Consider the following 23212-nt stretch of genomic DNA (forward strand, 5'->3'; position numbering starts at 1 on the left):
GCGATCTCAAACAGCTGTGCCCTATGTGATGACCTTATGTAATGGCTTTATGTAATAGGGTTATGTAATGATCGGCTATTTTGTAAGTTTGGACCTTATGTAACCTATGTTTTATTGTAATGCACCTTATGTAAAAACACTGTTAAGTTCAGGCATTTTCCATGTTATTTTGTACATGCATAAAGAAAGATATAGTGCGCGTGTTCGCCCCAAGGGTTCTTTTTCTGCTATTGACACATAACTGGTGATTTATTGCAATCAGTACTCATTTCACCAATCTTGAAAGGTTGAAAGGCAGAGTGGATCTGTTCGGATTTGAAATGTGACCATGAGGTCATGAGAGATCTCTGCCCACAATGTACTAAGCGACCTGGCACCATGGGCATGGTAGAACTGTGCTATGAAATGCTGATAATACAGCACGTGTCCCTGAGCTACGAGACCCCAGAGCAGGAACACACCTTTTATGTTGTGTACGTGTAGTGTTGCATGCTGTGTTTCTGCTGCATCTGAGTACACTGGAGGATGGGTGCACGGAGGATTGTGAATCACAAAGTCCGCTTCGATGCCAGCTTTCATGAAAAAGCCTTTGAATGGGTGTCCTGGTCACCCAATTGACCTTTGCCACCTGACAGTGTAGTGGGTAAGAACTAATATAGTGCACAGGAGCCCACAGTTGGATGGTTCATTTGAACTACAAGTACCAGAATGCAAAGCGAGGCGAGCTCAAATGCAGAGGTAGGCTGGCCTCCTTCTACCTTGAGATCTCGCTTAAGTTGTCTTGCGCCGACGCTGGGAAAGGTTTTTCCAAGTGAACCTTAGCCAAGGATGTAAATCTATCCTCAGGTCTCAAGTAGGCTCCATGCATGGTTTGGACTTTATTTCCACAAACTGGTGCAATCTGCTAGCTTGGCCTACTTAACTAGATGCATTCATTAAATGAAAGGGCTGACTGAGGCATTGCGCCCTTGGTGACAAGGTAACATCCACCTGGTAGCTTTTAACCAGGGGGCATAAGGTGGGCCCTTCGAGCCCCCTCTGTGCAGGGGTGTTCAACATATATGGCAATGCTCCCTCGCAGGAGTTTCGCAGTTTTTCTAGCCAGTATTATATTTGTTTAAATTAATTTCGCCCTCTTTAAATGAGTGCCATTCAAGCAAGCTACTCCGCCCCCCACCACGGATTTATTTTCTCCCTCTAACCCCCCTCTAAGTTGTTGGCACATATGGCTTCCACACCCCTCAGACGCCCCTCTGGCCCTCCGTCAGCCAGAACTATTTGAATGGATTTATGGTGTACCAGCTAAAGGTATTTTTTCAGGTGACCCCCACAGATGGGGTGCACAGATCTCCAGGTTACAGCAATATCTGAACAGAGATGTAAGGCTCCCAATGAAACTAGCAAAAGGGGACCTGAAAGATGCTGTGACTTAAGTCCCATGAAAGGCAGGTTTTACAGAGTTTGGGGCTCTTCCCTGCAGAGCTAAACTGAAGCCTCTGACGTGTTCTTGGTCAAATATATAAATTGTGCCTTGCTGCATTTGCTGTTTTTGTTACTTACACAGATCCTTATATAATTTAAATAATACAGATCAGCTCTGAAATGACCTACATTGCTGTTTCATGTGAGTTTTGAGCAGGGCCATTGGAATTATGCGGCAGGGTATATGGCAAAAAAAAGGCAAATTAAGTGGGGTAACGCGTCACACTTTGTGATCGTATTACTTCATTATTTTGTCATTTTTAAACTTAACACAGTCTGGGCATTGATTGCACCTCATTGGTACCAGTTTAACACCCAAATATATCAATAAGCAACAGAAAGGTGTCAACCTTTCCAAAGGGCCTTCTTAGCATCTGTTGCTGCTTTTTTAGGAACTTCAGACCCGTTTGAGCTAGAAAAAAAAATTCTGGGTTAAAATCTTCAGATTATGCGGCAGATGATGCATTGTGTGGCAAATGCGGCAAATCTATAAATATGTAAAAATCGCTGTGACCGCACAGTTGCATAACTACAGAGGCCCTTGTTTCGTGCATGTCTCGTCTGCTACCTACAAGGTTGGACGTAGGTTCACCGGCAGTGGTATGTGTAGGGCGTAAAACTGAATTCTAAAAGATGAAGTACATCAGCACTGGTGGGCACCAGGGCTGTGTGGATCCAAGTAGTGAAATACCTGGATTACTTCAGGCGAGTAATTTCTGAAATATTTCGATGATGGTACAGTAATGGCCAGGAAGTTTGTAGGTTAGAATTAATGTGCATCCGCCCAGTTATCTTTGGGTGCAAGGTGTGGGGTAGCATTGGTGCCACAAGTTGGGATTGGGGTGCAGTGAGTTTGTGAGTCCAGCTGTGTCTCACTTGGGCAGAGTGGGCCAGTTCTGATGATGCACTATGGCAAATACGGGCAGCTGCCTTATGGGGCCACCGCACATGGCAGCAAGAAGCCAACATGTTGCAACAAATGGGATATTTTGCCAGGGGGAAATGGAGCACCAAAAGGGCAAAACATAAATTTGCTTGGCATTTTGGAAAACCTTGGACTGGGCTGCTCTAAGCGATATATTGATTAAACATCGATAGGGAGGATGTGTGTCGATGGGTGTCCGAGAACAGGTACTTGGGATATGACCAGGGCATATATGAGTGGTGCAGTAAAAGGGGCTATGAGAAAGGTGGAGGCTTGAGGACTATTCTCGACGAAGGAAAAACTGATGGATAAAATAATCATTTAAAAAAAATTAAAGAGCTCTTCCTCTTAAATTTTTGCTTAAAATTAGTCGTGGAGGCCTACCAAATACGTTTTACCTTGTGGCCCACAAAGCGCTGGTTGACTCTCGCAACATTTTGCTTGTTGGGAGCATCTTTTTGTGTTATGCACCTTTTGCAACCTCTAAAATATGAAAAGCCCAGTGAAACTCCCTTTCCCTAACTCAGCTGGAGACAGGGAGAGCCACCCTGGCCCACGCATGTCTCTGCTGCGAGGGAGGGGCAGTTCCACAACCTGCAGTCAAATTACAGGATTACTGGCTGCCTTAAACAGGAACACCTTGAGTCATATCCATAATGTCTAGTCCATGTGAACCCTACAGCTCTCTCATCTCAATACACTGACCCTTCTATAAATGTGGGTTATTCCAAGTTCGTCTTCACTAATACCTGACTCTCAGCAATATTACATATGTGCAGTAGATGGTGGGAAGCATGTATTGTGGTCCTATAATATATGGATCCTTGCAGTGCATGTATAATACATGTATTTAATGCCCTGACTACAATGTACTTGTGATGGTACTTCTTACTAGTAATAAGAAAATTAGATTACTTCGCTACGTAACACTTTATTACAGTTGAGGTGCGACATCACAATGCCTATTACTAGAGCTAGCAGGTAGGTCATTTAGCAGAACTACACATTCGGTTTAATTAAACCAAGAAGGAATTAGCTTTTTATTGCCCAGTTAGCTGAATTTTGTTCCCTGTCCAGAATTTAAAAGAGAGTTGCAAGAAAGTTCACGATGTAATATAAGGACAAAAATACCCCTTAGCGTAGATAAAAGAAGGACTTTGCAAATTGCATCATAGCTCTGTGGCTTTAAAGAACATGACCTCAGTCTTTGTAAAGTGTTGCAACAACCTCGAAGGGTGTCCTGTAACAAAATGGAAAGCAAACAGCCGAAGGCACAGAGAATCCCTGCGGTTGAGACACAACCAGCCATGTTTTGAGATGTTTTTTACAGATATTGGCCCTCATTACGAGTGTGGCAGTCTCAAGACCACCACACTCGCAATGGCGGTCAGACCACCGAAGACAGGGCGGTCCGGCCGCCCTATTATGACCGTGGCAAATGGGCCACGTTCCGACAGCCGGCACTGCCAGGTTGCTGCCTGTTGACAGCCTGGTGGTCTCGGTGGTCGCAATCCACAAGGGGATTACGAGTCCCTTTTCAGCCAGCCTTTGCATGGTGGTCTCATGCAAAGGCTGGCGGAAGGGGGCAATGGGGGACCCATGGGAGCCCCTGTGCTGCCCTTGCACTTGGCATGGGCAGTGCAGGGGCCCCCATGGACAACCCTGTCACGCATTTCACTGCCTGAATTACTGGCAGTGAAATGCGCATCGGATGCTATTGCACCCGATGCACCACAACATTGCCGCCTGCTCGATTACGGGCTGGCATTAATGTTGTGGTGAGTTTTCCGCTGGTCCAGCAGGCGGAAATGTTGTTTTCGCCCACTGGCCCAGCGGAAAACTCCTAATAGGGTGGCCAGCATACCACCATCAGTGGCCGTATGCTGGCTGCAGTGGCTTTGGCGGTCTTCTATGAAGACCGCCGAAGTCGTTGATGAGGCCCATTGTGTTTATACTGACTGAGAAGATTCAGACGCCCGTTGTTCCAGAGTTTATTTGTCAGAGAAGAGAAGTAGTGTCCTTTTAAATGGATCCTGCGAATAGGAGGGGATTGGTGAGTGAGAAGATTGTGCTTAGAGCAGCTGAAGAAGGCCCTTTGCAGTGACTTGCAGCAAATTTAAACCGTATTGAATTTTGCATTTATATAGCACTCACTACTCCTTAAGAGGCCTTGAAGCGCTTTACAGCGAGTAGCACGCTACATGGGAGCCCCAGAGATAAGGGTGAATCCATTGGTTAGTCTTGCGTGCTAAAGGAAACTATTGCGTGCATTTACTCCAGTTTCTTTGTGGTACATTAATGACTGAAGTGTGACCGCTGCGAGAAACAAATGATTGCTGGAACTCATAGAGACTGTTACGTTGCAGGGATCTGAATTCCAAAACAAAAAGTAAGACAAACATGATTGAAATTTAGTGTAGTCTATATACACAAAAGGCATAAATACGATTGAAGGGGAGGAAAGGCACATTCAAAATAAAGAGAACAAGGATTTACAATGCAATGGGTCTTGCGTTTACAATGCTAATAGCTTTAACTCTAAACTTCTAACCAGACTTTTTTGGCTACATAAACTGTAAATGAAAAGTAAAACTGTTTCACATAAATTGAAAATGAAAAGTAAAACAGTTTGACATAAGCGAGCCGACGGCCTCCATGAGCGCAAAGTAGACACACAAGTGGAAACAGAAATGCGCTGGCAATGAAACGTATCCGCAAAAGTGCAATTATCCATGTAACCTGCAAAAGTGCATCTATCCATGTAACAGGGTCAGTGTCATGCAAAGCGCTCAACTAGTGCCCAGCGAGATCGCACTGCCTACGAAATAAAAAGAAAAAGTAGTCCAGAAACCTTACAGAAAACATGGAGCCTTGTATGTTTTCAGTAGTTGGCCGTTGCACTCGAGGCGGGCTAAACACCGAAAAAGGCATGACGTATGCGTGCTTTTCACTAATGAAATCAAGCAAATTTTAAAAGGCAAGCCCACGAACCAACCAAACTGATGGGCGTGACATGGGCATGGTTACAAACCCATAGAGTGATTACAGCAGGGGCAGAGCGATTTACGCTCGATCCTAAAAAAATAAGTTTCATTTAACCCCTTCTGTGCCGCAGACGTAATGGTTACGTCCTGCGGCACAGTGCTGCTGTGCCCAGGACGTAACCATTATGTCCTGGGCACACAGCCCAGAGGGAGTGCTAGCGCTCCCTCTGTGGGGTTCCCCACCACCCCCCCAAGTGAGGGATGGAAGGGGAAGCGTCACTGGAGGGGCAAATTGTATTTAGGCCATTTCTGCCCGCTTTGGGGGCAGATCGGCCGATTTTAGGTCAATCTGCCCCCAAGGGGGGCAGAAACCACTAGGCACCAGGGATCTTTTTTTTTGCACCGTCAGGCAAGGGGAGTGACCCCGTAGACAAGGGTCGCTCCCTGGAGGGGGTGGGGGGCACATATATTTTAGGCCATTTCTGCCCTCCCTGGGGGCAGATCGGCTAATTGTTATTAGGCCGATCTGGCCCCCGGGGGGCAGAAACCTCTAGGCACCAGGGCTATTTTGTTTTTTGTGTTTTTGTTTTTGTTTGTTTGTTTTTTTAGAGATGTGGAGCGACCACTTAGGCAAGGTTCGCTCCCCTGGAGGAGCAAATTCTATTTAGGCCACTTCTGCCTGCTTTGGGGGCAGATAGGCTGATTTTAGGTCAATCTGCCCCCAAGGGAGGGCAGAAACCACTAGGCACCAGGGATCTTTTTTTTTGCGCCGTCACGCAAGGGGAGCAACCTTGTAGGCAAGGGTCGCTCCCCGGTGGGGGGGGAGCAAATTTAATTTAGGCCATATCAGCCCCCCCTGGGGGCAGATTGGCCTATTGTTATTAGGCGATCTGCCCCCGGAGGGGCAGAAACCTCTAGGCGCCAGGGCTAATTTTTTCTTGTGTTTTTTTTTTTTTATTTGTTTGCTTTTTTAGAGATGGGGAGCGACCCCTTAGGCAAAGGTCGCTCCCCTGGAGGGGCAAATTGTATTTAGACCATTTCTGCACCCCTTGGGAGCAAATCAGCCGATTTTAGGTGAATCTGCCCCCAAGTGGGGCAGAAACCTCCAAGGGGGGCATAAACCACTAGGCACCGGGGATCTTTTTTTGTGCGCCGTCACGCAAGGGGAGCGATCCCGTAGGCAAGGGTCGCTCCCCGGGGGTGCAACTTTATTTTAGGCCATTTCTGCCCCCCCTGGGTCCGGCTGAGCTAGAGGCTAAAATCCACAGGTAGGCACTTTGCAAAAAACACCTGTTTTCTGTGAAAAAATGTGATGTGTCCACGTTGTGTTTTGGGCCATTTCCTTTTGTGGGCGCTAGGCCTACCCACACAAGTGAGGTACCATTTTTATCGGGAGACTTGGGGGAACGCTGGGTGGAAGGAAATTTGTGGCTCCTCTCAGATTCCAGAACTTTCTATCACAGAAATGTGAGGAAAATGTGTTTTTTTAGCCAAATTTTGAGGTTTGCAAAGGATTCTGGGTAACAGAACCTGGTCAGAGCCCCATAAGTCACCGCATCTGGGATTCCCCTAGATCTCTAGTTTTCAAAAATGCACAGGTTTGGTAGGTTTCCCTAGGTGCTGGCTGAGCTAGGGGCCAAAATCTACAGGTAGGTACTTTGCCAAAAACACCTCTGCTTTCGGTAAAAAAAATTGGGATGTGTCCACGTTGTGTTTTTGGCCATTTCTTTTCGTGGGTGCTAGGCCTACCCACACAAGTGAGGTACTGTTTTGATCGGGAGACTTGAGGGAACGCTATGTGGAAGGACATTTGTGGCTCCTCTCAGAATCCAGAACTTTCTGTCACCGAAATGGGAGGAAAATTTGTTTTCTTAGCCAAATTGTGAGGTTTGCAAAGGATTCTGGGTAACAGAACCTGGTCAGAGCCCCACAAGTCACCCCATCTTGGATTCCCCTAGGTCTCTAGTTTTAAAAAATTCACAGGTTTGGTAGGTTTCCTTAGGTGCTGGCTGAGCTAGGGGCCAAAATCTACAGGTAGGTACTTTGCCAAAAACACCTCTGTTTTCTGTAAAAATTGGGATGTGTCCACGTTGTGTTTTGGGCCATTTCTTTTCGTGGGTGCTAGGCCTACCCACACAAGTGAGGTAACGTTTTGATCGGGAGACTTGAGGGAACGCTATGTGGAAGGACATTTGTGGCTCCTCTCAGAATCAAGAACTTTCTGTCACCGAAATGGGAGGAAAATGTGTTTTTTTAGCCAAATTTTGAGGTTTGCAAAGGATTCTGGGTAACAGAACCTGCTCAGAGCCCCACAAGTCACCGCATCTTGGATTCCCCTAGATCTCTAGTTTTCAAAAATGCACAGGTTTGGTAGGTTTCCCTAGGTGCCGGCTGAGCTAGGGGCCAAAATCTACAGGTAGGCACTTTGCAAAAAACACCTCTGTTTTCTGTAAAAAAAAATGGTATGTGTCCACGTTGTGTTTTGGGCCATTTTGTTTCGTGGGCGCTAGGACTACCCACACAAGTGAGGTACCATTTTTATCGGGAGACTTGGGGGAACGCTGGGTGGAAGGAAATTAGTGGCTCCTCTCAGATTCCAGAACTTTCTGTCAGGTTGCAAAGGATTCTGGGTAACAGAACCTGGTCAGAGCCCCACAAGTCACCCCATCTTGGATTCCCCTAGGTCTCTAGTTTTCAAAAATTCACAGGTTTGGTAGGTTTCCCTAGGTGCCGGCTGAGCTAGAGACCAAAATCAACAGGTAGGCACTTTGCAAAAAACACCTCTGTTTTCTGTCCAAAAATGGCATGTGTCCATTTTGTGTTTTGGGGCATGTCCTGTCGTGGGCGCTAGGCCTACCCACACAAGTGAGGTATCATTTTTATCGGGAGTCTTGGGGTAACATAGAATAGCAAAACACGTGTTATTGCCCCTTGTCTTTCTCTACATTTTTTCCTTCCAAATATAAGAGAGTGTATAAAAAAGACGTCTATTTGAGAAATGCCCTGTAAGTCACATGCTAGTATGGGCACCCCGGAATACAGAGATGTGCAAATAACCACTGCTCCTCAACATCTTATCTTGTGCCCATTTTGGAAATATAAAGGTTTTCTTTATAGCTATTTTCTACTCTTTATATTTCAGCAAATGAATTGCTGTATACCCGGTATAGAATGAAAACCCAAGGCAGGGTGCAGGTCATTTATTGGCAATGGGTACCTAGAGCTCTTGATGAACCTACAAGCCCTATATATCCCCGCAACCAGAAGAGTCCAGCAGACGTAACAGTATATTGCTTTAAAACATCTGACATTGCAGGAAAAAGTTACAGAGTAAAACGTAAAGAAAAATTGCAGATTTTGTCACCTCAATTTCAATAAAAAGATTTTTCAGTTGTTATTTTCAGTAGGAAACCCTTGTAGGATCTACAGCAATTACCCCTTGCTGAATTCAGAATTTTGTCTACTTTTCAGAAATGTTTCGGTTTCTGGGATCCAGCATTGGTTCTATGCCCATTTCTGTCACTGACACAAAAAATCCTAAAAATGGGGTATGTCCCAGTAAAATGGCAAAATTGTGTTGAAAAATTGGGTTTCCTGATTCAAGTCTGCCTGTTCCTGAAAGCTGGGAAGCTGGTGATTTTAGCACCGCAAACCCTTTGTTGATGCCATTTTCAGGGAAAAAAACACAAGCCTTCTTCTGCAGCCCCTTTTTCCCATTGTTTTGAAAAAAACTAAATTTTCACTGTATTTTGGCTAATTTCTTGGCCTCCTTCTGGGGAACAAGTCTGGGTACCTCTAGAATCCCTAGGATGTTGAAAAAAAAGGACGCAAATTTGGCGTGGATAGCTTATGTGAACAAAAAGTTATGAGGGCCCAAGCGCGAACTGCCCCAAATAGCCAAAAAAAGGCTCGGCACAGGAGGGGTAAAAGGCCTGGCAGCGAAGGGGTTAAGATACATTTTTAATGCAGGATTTTTAAGGGAATATAGCAGGTGGAGAATCGTTGCAATACTATGCAATCTGTGAGCGTTCACCTGTAGAAAGTTTCAATTCTGCTCTAAAAGACAACTGGCTTTCTGGATACACTTAACTTTTAAAGAGTTGCCAGTTACTAAATTCACTGCAAAAACCAAGATCAGTGCCTCTTTAGACACCTTTACGAGTGACCGTCGAGCAGTGCAACATTTAAGCATATCCCACTACCCGTAATTACAATTTGACAACACAACTATTGCTCAACTTATGAAATGTAAGCAATACTTTCAAACCCCTAAAAGACTCCAACGTGTCATCTATTCAATGCCATAAAGTATTACAATTTATGCAAATCATTTTACACCATACATAAGCAACACATGTAGTATAAACATGTAATGTAAACACCCCAACTTAAAATATACCAATGCATCTGATAACCATACAGCGGAAATCATTGTTAGTAAATTCAGTGCATGTTTCTGACCCGTTCACTTCCTGGTTCGGAAGGTACCGTCTCCTGTGTCCACCTGAAGAGCACTGGGCCCGACAGAACAGACACCAGGTTCAGAGTGAATGTGTTGTCTGGTCACTATGACCCTCCTCAGTCACTTGGCCTTGTGAATGGTGCAGTGGTTTATGCAGTAGCTCTTGAATTGCATTATATGGACAATGAAGACTACCTTGATGATGGTGACCTAAATGATGGACATCACTGAGATGTCAAGGATGGAAGGAGGAGTATTTTTCTGAGTGTCATGAGGTACAGCACACATGTAGAAGGGTGTCTTAGAGTCTGTGCCTGAAAGTGAGTTTGTAGTTGAACAGAAATCCTTGATTGCAGCTTGCAAGGAGGCACTACAGAACTTGGCTCACTTAGAGCTGGGCATTATTGGCATAGTTGGCAGAGCAAAACAATTGAGGCCAAAGGCACAGATGAGAGAGGAAAGGCACAGTGTGAATACTGAAAAGGGTGGGGCCTGGTGGACTCCTCAGGGGAGAATCTTAAAAGCAGATTGGAGTGGAGGAGTGGAGACCGCTACCTGTGAAACCAAGCAACGACAGCAGGTCAAAACATATCCATGCACAGACCCTATTTACGTGCATCAGCACATTAATGACAGACCTATTGGCTTTGCCAATGCTACGTGTCCTAAAAATGAGCAGCACAAGCGTGCCCTGGCTTTTAGTAGGTATCCTGAAAGTGAGCAACACAAGGAAAATATTTGATGTAGTGTTTTTTTCACACCAAAAATAATTTTCTTTAAAACAACTCATAATTAATAGACAGTGTTTCCATACGTAGGGGCTCATTTGGACTTTGAAAGGAAATTTAAATCCTCCACTTTCAGGAGTAACCTGTAAAGACAGAAGACAATTCTGCAGCCGAATTTCTTCCACCATATGGATAGTATTATAGTGGAAATTTAGCCAGTGGGTTCTACTTCGTGTTTAGGTTTTCCTCCAGAAACTGGTGGCTTTTCAGTTCCCACCAAACTCTAAACGAGACACTTAATGCTTAGATCATTCTCCCATTAGCGCCTGCTTAAAATGTAATGGATGTTGCATTTGGAGACGGAAGCCTCCTTTTCAGGATGGCTTCTGCAGTCTCCAGGTAGTCCCTGCGAATGTTGAAAATATGCACCTCATGCCTTGCAATGGAAGCACTCTCTTGGGGGTAGAATGATACCCCACACTTTCAATACCACGAGGCAACAGATATCTACTGCTCCAAAGGCCAATGTATGTTTATTTCTTAGAAAAGTAGCAGCTTTGGCAGAGAGCTATATATATATATATATATATATATATATATATATATATATGTTTTACAATAGTACTGCAAATGAACTGTAATATAATTTGTAAACTTTTTACTAAACAAGAGGGGACTGTCTCTTTACAAGTGGTATATTTAAGATGGGCACATATGACCAGCGACACCAAAAGCACACAACACGTAATATACTGCGTTTTATATACTTCACTTTTAGATCATCTTCAAGCAGGTATTGCCGAACGTCTTGCATGTATGAGAGGGTAAGCATTCTTTTTAATGAGTTATTCGGTCATCCAATGAAAATAGCCACTGTCGTACCTGAAAACAATGCACTATCATTGCAATGGAAACACTTCCTATGAGCTGGAATGGTACACGAAACAGCCAAAAGTGCCATGCCTCTCATCAGGAGGCCACTGCAGTTTGCACCAGACATTGTCCCTGCCATGCTGCTAGTAATAGTAACACAAGTACTAACGATCACCGTCCTACAAGTGTAAAAATTCAGAATATTCCATGCCCCTATAGCTAGAAGAATAGCTAGAAGAATTGATTAGGAAGCAGGTAATAGCCATTTTTATTGTATATTGAATTAATATTTAACTGTTCTTGTGGTCATTTCTAATTTAGCTAAACAGCGCCACCTTTTGCAGACTGTCACAAATGCTGGTGTTGACATTTAAGTGCCGGTGCCGAGCACCGGAAACCACTGGCTCAGATTAAGCACTGGGCGAGAAATTACCTGAGAAATGTTTACTGCACTGAAATCTACTGATTCTGTATTTTTTGGGGGAAGAGTGTAGATAGCAAGCCTGACAACTGCACTATCCAGCTAGACCTAACCAGGACTAAGAAGACGCCAATACGGCCCATGCTTTTCTTCTTAAATGTAGGAATAGGCAGCATGTCGGGTGAGGAGTGGAACACCCCCCAGAAATGCTCATCACAAGGGGTTAGGACTTCAGAAGGGGGGCTCACACCCTGGCTAGGTTTATTCTGTGTAACAGAATTGGTCCGTTAAGCACATTACTGGATGCAGATTTTTTCTTATATATGTCGTAATGTATTTTTAGCCTTCCATTTTGTTGAAACCCGTGATCACAGAAATGCTGCTAATCCTTTGAATTACGCAACAAGAATGAACTTTTGTTGCATTATTCCTATGAATTATGTGTTACCAATACGCTGCTATTTGCTCTACCAATAACAGTATTCTTAATGATCTTTGTCCGCATGTCACAAGTGATTGTTGATGGTTTTATTAAGCACAACAGTGTGGAAGACAAAACATTTTTTTCAAGGATTTGAAACTTGGCCTGCAGCTCCAGCATTAACCTGTTGTGCTATCAAAATATCTTATATTTGTTTTGAACACATTGTCTTGTTTATGGTGTAGAACATATGTTGCATTGCGCCGTGTGCCTGCAATGAAAAATGTACCTGCGTGTGCCATTCAAGTGACTACATGATGCTGTGGTAGCTCTGTGGGTGATTGCACCATAGTGCTTAATTTGTGCTTGTTGTTTCCGGCGTGGAGCACCGGCCCTTATTTTTGGGGTGACAGCACTTATTTTTCTGCAAGCATTTACTGTGAGCAAAAGAGACATATGGGAAAGACGGAGGAAGAAAAAAACGAAAAAGCGTCACAAAGGGAGAAAGCAGAAAGCTGCAAGAGTGAGCTGAAGGGGCAGGGAGTGGCAGTAGATGGATTGAAGAGGCTCGAGATGGCCTCAGTATTCCGTGTTCCCACATTTAATTGCAGCAGCCCCGTGTTTACGAGGAGGGCTTTGGACACCAGCACGTTTTTATTTACAAATTAAGCACTGGTACACCAGCTGCAGGTCACGGGTTCGAATCTCTCAAGCCTTGACTCCGCCTCTCGGATGGCACTAATAGCAATGTTTGAGGCACAGGCTCACCCTTCAAGGTATGTCTTGCTCCCGGGTGAGGAGTCCCTAGGTGAGATGCACCGCGAAGCATCAGGGAGGCCAGTGGGCGGTGAGGAGGGTATGATTGGTGCCCCTGTGGCTCGTGCTACCTTCACGACCCAGGCATTATGTGCTATTACTGTCGTCTTTAGAACGAGCAGCAGTTTCACTTCCTGTTTGGAATGGAATGCAGGCGCGAAGTGTTCCCAGGCTCACTGCGAAACATGAATACCATTAGCATGTCAGCCATGGTGTGTCAGGTGGGCGACAAGTTACTCACGCACACCTCAATTGTTGTTTTTGTGTAGTATATTTATCGTGTACACACTGAGTAACAGCAGAAAGGGACACTGAGGACAGGGGGAGCTGCCAGCACACAGGAAGGTGCTCATGCTTCCAGTTTACTGGTTTGTAAGTGAGGTACATATGTGGTAATGTGATGTGTACAAGATCACATAGTGTGTATATGTGCTGAGCAGAGTCTTACATTCTGAGCTAGGAATCTGTGAAACTCCTGTTTTCTTTTCAATTAAATTCACAGTTTCCCAGCTGGTCTATCCAGTAGTAGGACATTCCCAGAAACAGAGGAGATGGAATGGAGAGCTGTCTTCCTGACATATTTTGTTTACCTGGAAACTTTGCCAATGTACTGATCTTCATGAAGAGCACATCCGCTTGGGACTATAGATGGTGGCCAGCAGAAAACAGACCCACAGACCACGCACGCAATCTAGGCATCATCTTCAACACACTCATCATGGAGCTCCCCAAACTGACCCACATCACCCCCACCTCAGAAACCTCCACAGGCTCCCAATACAGAAGCGATGCCAGTTTACGATCCTGACGCATGCCTACAAAGCTTTATACAATCAAGGATCGTCCTACATCAACTGTCCACTGAACTTCTATCTGCCCTCAAGACAACTGTGCTCCTCCTCTCTTGCCCTCGTGCATACCCACCTCATCCGTCGCAGTGGGGGTTGCTTCTTCTTCTACATCGTCACCCAAACCTGGAACAACCTGCCCCAACCCCACCCCCACCTGCAAACAGCACCCTCCCTGTAAGATTGCAGAAAGGAACTCAAGACTTCACGGCTTTTTGACGTAGACTTGGCACCCTCAGCGCCTAGATACCCTAGGGGTGGCAGTGCTGCGCTATACAAATGCTGATTTATTGATTGATGTAGGCATCATATAAGGAACTCCAAGTAAAAGAGCCAGGCTCAGCAAATTATTGGTGGGGCCCAGGACATATGAGCAGTTCTGAGGATGTCCTGATTGTAGGAAGGTGGCTTTCTTGTAGCATGGTTACCTCCATTTTTGGCCTGTTTGTCAGTGTTTGTCAGTGTGGTTTTACTGTCTCACTGGGATCCTGCTAGTCAGGACCCCAGTGCTCATAGTTTGTGGACTACATGTCAGTATGTTTTACTGTTTTGTCAGAACGCTTGACTGTGTCACTAGAGTCCTGCTAACCAGAACTCCAGTGCTTATGCACTCTCTGATTCCAAATTTGTACTTACATACTGGCAACCCAGTATTCCACTCCAAATTGGCATACTGGACCCCCCTTATAAGTCCCTAGCATATGGTACCTAGGTACCCGGGGCATTGGGGTTCCAGGAGATCCTTATGGGCTGCAGCATTTCTTTTGCCACCCCCTAAGGAGCTCATACAAACACTTCTTCAGGACTGCCATTGCAGCCTGAGTGAAATAGTGTATGCAATATTTCACAGCCACTTTCACCGCACCAGGTAACTTAAGTCACCTATACATCTAACCTTCAGACCCTGAAGGCTAGGTACAAAGTTACTGTGTGTGAGGGCACCCCTGCACTAGCAGAGGTGCCCTCCAGGTTGTCCAGGAACAATTTCCTGGACTTCATGAGTGCACGGACACCATTGTAAGTGTGCACTACATATATGTCAATAACTGTATGTAGCTCCACAATGGTAAACCTGAATATGCCATGTGAGTTGTCTAGGACTGAGAAATTGTACCCCAATCCGATTCTGGTATTGGAGGGCCAATTACGTGCAGCCTGGGGGCTCCACCATAGACCACAGACAGGCTTCTGCCCTACTGGGGGGCTTGAGCAGCTCAGTCCCAGGAAGGCAGAACAATGCATTTCCTTTAGGTGAGGGGTGTTACACCCTCCCCGTTTGGAAATAGGTGTTACAGGCATGGGAGGGGTATCCTCCCAGAACCTCTGGAAGTGCTTTGAAGGGCACAAATAGTGCCCTCCTTGCATAATCCAGTCTGGACCGGTTCAGGGACCCCCAGTCCCTGCTCTGGCGTGAAACTGGACAAAGGAAAGGGAAATGACCACCCGCCTGTCCATCACCACCCCAGGGTTGGTGCCCAGAGCTCCTCCAGAGTGTCCCTGGGTTCTGCCATCTTGTTTTCAGGATGGTCAGGGAACTCTGGGAGCATCTTAGTGGCCAGTGCCAGCAGGTGATGTCAGAGACCCCTCCTGATAGGTGCTTACCTGGTTAGGTGACCAATCCCCCTCTCAGGGCTATTTAGGGTCTCTCCTCTGAGTGTTTCCTCAGATTTGGTTTTGCAACCACAGAACTGTTCTAGGAACTCTACAACTGCAACAAAGTATCCAAGAAGACTACTGCAACTCTGTAACTTCAGCTTCTGCCATCAGTTTCCAGGTCATGCACGCTCTGAGGACTGCCTGTCTTCATCCTGCACCAGAAGAATCAAAGGAATCTCCTGTGGAGTGACAGTCACATCACTGCTTCAGCTGGCACCTCACTGCAGTGACCACCAGTACTTTGGGTCCCCTCTCCTGACCATGAGCGTGGATCCTGGAACACAGGTGGTGGACGGAAGTGACCAAGATTGTCCAAAGGTCCAGCTGATCAAATTTGGTGGAGGTAAGAGCTTGCCTCATTGAGCCAGACAGTACCCCTGTGCACCGCGTGGTTTGCAGCTCCTAGGACTTATGTGCGCTTCTCCAAGGAATCCTTTGTGGACAGCGTAGCCCAGGTCCCCAGCACTCTATCCTGTGACGCTCAGCTCCTGGAGTTGTTCTCCGGCGGCGTGGGATCCCTTTGTGTAGTGCTGTGATGACCGCGATTTGCAACTCCTCTGTCCCCATGCCTTGTGACTCCTTTGGGGGCTGCCTGGTCTTCTGAGGGCTCTCTAAAGTGCTCAGAGCTCCCTCTGTCTCCTCAGTCTGAGTTGAGATCCCCAGGTCCCTCCTGGTCCCAGGTAGTGCCTTTCCCCACCAAACGTATCTTTTGCGTGAGTCGAGGCTTGCTGGTGGAATCCAACAACGAAAACCAGCCTGCATTCTCCTACTCGACGTGGGACATCTCTTGCCCCAAGCAGGAACCTACAGATGTCTTCTTTGGTGCATCTCTGACTTGTTCTTCTAACTGGAGAATTCACTTTTGCACCTTCACCCGGGTTAGCAGGGGCTCCTGTTCTTCCTGGACTCTTCAGCTGTTCTTGGACTTGGTCCCCTCTCTCCACAGGTCTTCAGGTCCAGGAATCCATCGTAGGTGTCTTGCAGTCTTGCTTGGTTTTTGCATAATTCTTTAACACGACCCCTAGTATGTTCTGAAGAAACCTGCTGTACTTTACTCCTGTTTTCCTGGGCTCTGGGTGTGGTACTTTACTTACCTTTGGTCTTTTCTTACACTCCCAGCGCCCCTCTAAACCCTACTCTTACCCAGGTGGGAAACCGACACTTGCATTCCACTATTTTAGTTGATGGTTTGTGCTCCCCCTAGACCCATTGTGATCTATGGTGATTTTCACTATTTGCACTATTTTATGACTGTTTACTTACCTGATTTTGGTTACTAGTGTATATTTTGTGTATAATACTTACCTCGTAAGGGAGTATAGCCTCTAAGGTATTTTTGGCTTGTGTTACTAAAATAAAGCACCTTCATTTTTGGTAACACTGAGTATTGTCTCTTCTTGTGTGTAAGTACTGTGCAACTATAGTGGTATTGCAGGAGCTTTGCATGTCTCCTAGCTCAGCCTTGGCTGCTCTGCCTACAGCCACCTCTAGACAGCCTGGCTTCTAGACACTGACTACATTTCACTAATAAGGGATAACTGGACCTGGCATAAGGTGTAAGTACCTGTGGTACCCACTACAAACCAGGCCAACCTCCTACACTGATGATGTCATCTTGAGGATGACGGGATGATCTGTGGAAAAGACCGAAAATGAAAGAACTCGTCCTAGCTCTAGAACAATAAATAAGCAACTTATTTATCCAATTTGTTTAGTGCTAACAAACCAGTGTTGGACACCCATGCTTGACACCCCTTGAACCCTGAACACAGGGACCAAGTCATAGAAAAAAGTGGGGAACAATTAGCATAGACGACATGCATCGAGTCATGTTAACATTGGAAGGGCCCTCACAACTTTATAGAGCCCCCTTATTACAGTCATATAGGAGTTACAAAAGTATCCATTATACATGTAAGCAAATATACAGTTTGCAGTGCATATTTTTATTGATCACTTGCAAGGATCTCAGATGTATTTGAAAAAAATCAAAAAGAAACAAAATAGTATTCCAAATAAATTGTACAAAGAACGTTATTTCACCTATTGTAAGTTTCATGCATGTTTTTGATGTATTGAGGAGTTAACCTTATGAATGAGTATGCATGCTTGTGCAGCTTCTCATACAATGATCTAACTGTTCTGCCTTGAAGGTTATAATTAGGGCTCCTGGTCTTATGGTATTTATGTGTTTTAACGTTTCCATCTGTATTCATCCATATTTCTTTTACCCATCCTATTGGCATTAATCTATATTTATGTTGTGTTTTAAGAACAAATGGAGTCGTCCACATTTATTTAACTGAAAACCGTGCTCTCATACTGTGATGCCTGTTGCTTTTTAGCAGATTAAACTGCCAATACAGAAAAACACTACACCCACAGTTAAATATTAGCATTACATACAAATATATGTCCAAGTATGCCTGTAGTTAAGGAAATATCATCCGTTTTTTAACTCCCCATTCTATTTGTCCATCTGTTGGCCTGGAATTCATGAACCACAGCATGAAAAAACACTCCCAAGAAGCACAATTTTTCTGTATTTTTACAGTTTTAAAAATAAATGCAGACAGGAACACATTGTTTTCTGTCTGTAATTTTCCGTAAAAATTAGTAAAAACTGAAAACTGTGAGCTCTAGTTATAATGCTGGGGTGCAAACGATCTGAGAGATGGCTTTGAAATGCATCCTAATGTGTCTCTGACCTCGCATCTTAGTCCCTTTAGAAATGCTGGCGGCACTGTTGTACTATGTCTTTCAGAAGGCAGGCCTCTGCAACCCACGAGCCTGGCCACGGTCCAGACAGTGCCCAGTGTGAGGGGCCCTGGCTACACTCTTGGGCTCTTACCATAGATCATTGGTGGGGCCGAAGTCCCCCAGCCCTTATAACCAGCCACCTGTAGCTCCAAGATGCAACTGGAATAAACTGGACTTTTTCTCCAGAGCTGTTCAATAGATGTCCAAACATCTGGGCATGAATTCTCACAATTGGGCAAATAATGAACTGCTTTGAATAAAATGCCAGTGGGTTCTAAATGCCAGCTTTAAGGGTGTTTGCTGATTTTAGTTGTTCCTTTTTCAACTAAAACAGAATATTGTGCTTTTTTTGCTTCTTTGGACTTAAATAGCAAAACCTTCTGTTCCCACTGGAACCAGAGTAACCATTTGTAAATGGCCACCTGGAATTCGAGCAGGAAACCGACCTGATTAGCTTGTTTCACTGAACAATAACAGATCACAAGCAAGAACAAGCCGAAACCACAGTGGAACTGGCTATGAATGTGCCTGTGGAGGCATCACTCAAGCAGCCTTGCACTGTTAGCACCAGGGCTGCTGTGCAACGAAGCACCGTAAATGTTGCACAATTAGTGTTACGCTTTATGTAATCAGGTGTGCAGTAAACACCACAATATAAACATTCAACTGTTAGTGTTGTGCTTAGTGTAGACAAAACTACAGTAAACACACCACTATTGGTGTCAGGTTGTGCCTTGATAGCCACACCGTGAAGACACCGCACTGTTATAGGGTGGCCAGGTGGCCCGGATTTGCCGGGGCAGTCCTGGATTTCCATCTGCTGGGGCAGATTTCAAAGAGTTTAGATCCTGTCCTGGTTGTTAGAGGGGGTCGACTGAAAACTGTGGGAGGTGTCTTTTTATGTTCTCCAAAGCTGAGATAGTTTGCAGCTATTTAATTAACAGGCAGGATACTGGCTTCAAAAAATGCATTTTATTTATGTTCTTAGTGTCTCTTCTGTAATTCTATGCTGATGACGCTGTCATGGTAGTTCCTTTTCTATTTTTATGAAATGTCCGGGTTTTTTACTTTAGAATTCTGGTCACCCTACCTACTCTGATTTTAGCATGCATTTGGTAGATACTGCATTGTTGACCGTGTATCAGGGATAAGGGAAGTGTATATAACTCCTACCCTGAGGAGATAAAGCTCTGGACAATACACGTGCCTTGACGTATTTGGACCTGGGATTACCAGACCTGAGTACCGGGTCTGGTAATCCCTGGGCCAGAAGCACAGAGCCCGGTATCACCCGGGCAAAGTGCAGAAAACCTTGCATTATAGCATTGTGTTTACAGAAGGCAGAGACCAAAGAACCTGTCGCCCCCATGCTGTTCCTAAAGTTTGCCTCATAGGAGGGTGCAGGTACAAGGCAAACTACCGAGTTGTGTGGGAGCCTCGCGGTTTTTAAAGCACATTATAATTTTATTTTCTCTCTCTCTTTCTCATAAAATGTTCCAATTCAATGCGATAGTGAAAATCCTTTCCTCTCTATATTTATACTTTTCTCTCCTCTATGTTCCCAATTCTCAACAGGAATGAAAAAAGTTCAAACTAAGTGCTCTGTTGCTGGTGTTGCCAGACGTTTGTGTAATCTGATTAGTGCAGCCAGATACACCCGGTGTGAGGACTGCAGCTCTCGGGTCATATGTGTATTGCAGGTAGACACAGACAGAACAGGAAGTGGTTATCTGGGGTCGGCCTGCTAGGTGAAAGGCGGCCTTGCGTGGTTTCCGGTCACGTGACGGCGTGCCCTTCCTCTCGGCCCGACCGTCTGGCTGATCAGTAACCAAGCACATAAACTGATAACTAGTGACACAGTCGCTCGTAGTCTATAACACTTTCCCGTGGCCTTTTGTTGACATAGTCGAAAGTCTAAATTTTCGTCTCTTATGTAGTAGTGTCCTGCTGGACACGTTCTTGTGTTTCCACCCGCCACTCTGCTAAGGCTGGCTTCTATCCTCTCCCCATACCCATCCATCACAGGCTTTTACATTACCTAAAAGCACGCCCTATCTTCGGGTCACTATAAAAGGGTTTTAGATACTGGGATTTCCCCCAACCATCCCTGCTTTGAGGGGACTCTCGGCGCCCCTACACTTTTGCGAACTTTAAATACATGGCCTGGTCTTTGGGACAAAGGTCAGTTCATCCTACAAAAACCTGGGAAAAAAACATAGAATGTTAAAGCCAGTTTGCACTTAGGGTACCATTGGAGGTTGTCCCATGGGAAGACCCTAGGGTCTCCCCAAAAATCATTGAGTTATACTGAAATAGGTCTCCCCAGCCATCATTAGGAGTATTAGGGTAATACAGATGGATCACTGGCGCCCTCTGTTACATACACACAGTACTGCGTTGTGTCATTAGTACAATACTTGTCTCTTTTTAAACCTCGGCACTGCCTGAAAAATGGATTTATTAACCTGTACACCCCCTTCCCTGAACGATCCTTGGACTGTCCAGATTCACCTCCCTGAAGGTCGAGCGCCAAAGTGGTGCGATTGGTGCCCAGTTGCAAAACTGCTCCAAAGCGAGCTGTACTATTAATTTTGTTATAACATGTTGAAGTGACGTTGTAACATTGTAGCTTTCTGAGATTTGTGTTTCCTTAAATATCTTTTTCCTAATCCTTCACAAATTTTAATTACATTTTTGATGCAACTGAAAGGCCTGTTCTTAATGATAGATGTTCCTTACATTTAAAACCTTTAATCCAAGTATAAAGCATCCACAATTAGATGACGGCCATTTTGTGTCTTTTATTTTCATTTTTCGAGGCATATATTATGTAAAAATTACAAATTAGCCATTGCGTCAATTTGTGTAGGCCAGATGTACTAGCTTTCCCAATGCTTAACTAATTTGCTATCATTGCACACACTTTCTTTACAAATTCGTTGTATTTTCAGTAAGCTTCCATAAAAAAAATACTTTCCCATTTGTTAATATTTTGGCTAATTTGGGGGGCTGGAGGATCTTTTCCCTGAAGGCTGCTGAGCCTGGAGTGCCCCAGTATTCAGATGTGGGGTCATCTGGAACCTATTTCTGAACGCTTTTCATATCAAACGACACTACCGATGGTCCTGCAAATAGGGATGGGCTGTGAGCGCCCCTCTTTCTTTTTTAGATTAATCAGAAGAGAGTTTGCAGTGAAAAGTTTGTCTTCGGTTCCTAGGAACAAACCAAGCACCAGGAATAAGAGGTGGTGTCTTGGTGGTGGAATGCAGCAAGGGAACTGTTACTCCTATCAAAATCCAGATGTGGCCCGCTCTGTTGATGACAGATGTGCCCCCGAGTTCTGCATCGCAGTTTGTGGTTTAAATACGAGTTATAAAAATGACCTTGATGGGTAGGGAGTCTTCTTGCATTGATACAGGCACCCCCGGATCAGATACCACTTGCTCTAGCGGCCTCATTAGACACCCCCTGATTAGACACTTCCCCTCTCTAGAGGCCTCAGGAGGCACCACCTGCTTTAGAGGCCTCACCAGCCACCTACAAGGCTCAAGAGGGCTCATGGGACACCTCCTGCTCCAGAGGCCCTGTCAGACACCCCTACTCCGGAACTCTCATCACACACTCCATGTGCTAGGCCTCATCAGGCACCCCCATCTCTAAAGGCATCCCCAGAAACCCCCTGATCTGACACTTCCTGCTCCACAGGCCTCACCAAACACCTTCTCTAGAGGCCTCTCAGACCCACCTCCCCCCACCTTAAGAGGCCTCATAAGACATTTCCTGCACTAGAGGCCTCGCCAGACACCCTCCTTCTCTAGAAACCTCATCAGACACTCACCTGCTCTAGAGGACTCATCAGACACCCCCTTTCCTAGCGGCTTCTTCAGATACCCCATATTCTAGAGGCCTCAGCAGACGCCCCCTGATCAGGTACCTCCTGCTTTAGAGGCCTCAGCAGACATCTCCTATCCCAGATGCTTCATCAGACATCCCCCTGCTCTAGCGGCTTCTTCAGACACCCCCTGATCAGCAACCCCCCTGATCTAGACGAGGCTTAATGAGATACCTCCTGCTCTGGAGGCCTCATCAGACACCTGCTCTAGAGGCCTCATCAGACACCCTCCTGCTCTAGAGACATCATCAGACACGTCCTGCTATAGCAGCCTCACCAGACACTCCCCTGTTAGACAAGACCTCACGAGACACCCCCTACTCTAGACCCCTCGTCAGACACCCCCTGCTGTAGAAGCCTCTCCCTATCGCCACGGGGCCCGTGAAGCTTTCCTACGTCTGCATTTGCATACGAAATGACTGTAACAGAGTGTGTCTTGTTTGTTCCCTCTCTTGCTGAGTGGGAAGGAGGGGGTTATCTCTCCCCCTAGGGAAGCTGGTTTATCTCTCCTGCGGATGATTTTCCTTTCCCCTCTCCCCTCTCCTCGCTCCCCGGCCCTCCTGTGCCATGCTGGGCCTCCCTGCCCGGACTCTCCCCCTCCTAGAAGCTCACTCGGGGTCTCTCTCTCTCTCTCCCACAGGAGGCCCGCCACCAGCTGCAGCACCATACCCAAGCTGGCCCTGGAGCTGAAACAGATCATCCACTGCGCCTCGCACCCCAAGCTGCCGCAGGTCACTCCCTGCAAGATGGGCGCGCCGCTGGGCCAGCTGGCCAAGGGGGCCAGCCTGGAGGAACTGCTGGAGTCCTGCATCCACTCCTTTGGTGAGTCCCATTACCTTTCCTCCTCTGACCAGGGTGCTGTGTGACTTGTGCGTATAGCGCTCTTCTAACATCACTATTGTTTCATAGCACTGTGGGTTTTCTGAGACATATGTTCCCGGTTG

The 23212-nt window shown here is 45.7% G+C and overlaps 1 protein-coding gene across 3 annotated transcripts in view; it reads left to right on the forward strand.

Annotated features, from left to right (window-relative positions):
• RASGRP1 (RAS guanyl releasing protein 1) overlaps positions 1-23212 on the forward strand; it is a 217171-nt gene that overhangs the window by 74456 nt on the left and 119503 nt on the right. For 2 of the 3 annotated variants that reach the window (XM_069209007.1, XM_069209005.1), the window contains one exon: positions 22909-23090. In XM_069209007.1, coding sequence (XP_069065108.1) covers positions 22909-23090 — 182 coding nt within the window. Of the gene's footprint in view, positions 1-22707; positions 23091-23212 lie in introns of those variants that run through there. The other variant, XM_069209004.1, reaches the window with a different exon arrangement.

This window comes from Pleurodeles waltl, chromosome 9, assembly GCF_031143425.1.
Source record: "Pleurodeles waltl isolate 20211129_DDA chromosome 9, aPleWal1.hap1.20221129, whole genome shotgun sequence".
In the NCBI taxonomy this organism is placed as follows: domain Eukaryota; kingdom Metazoa; phylum Chordata; class Amphibia; order Caudata; family Salamandridae; genus Pleurodeles; species Pleurodeles waltl.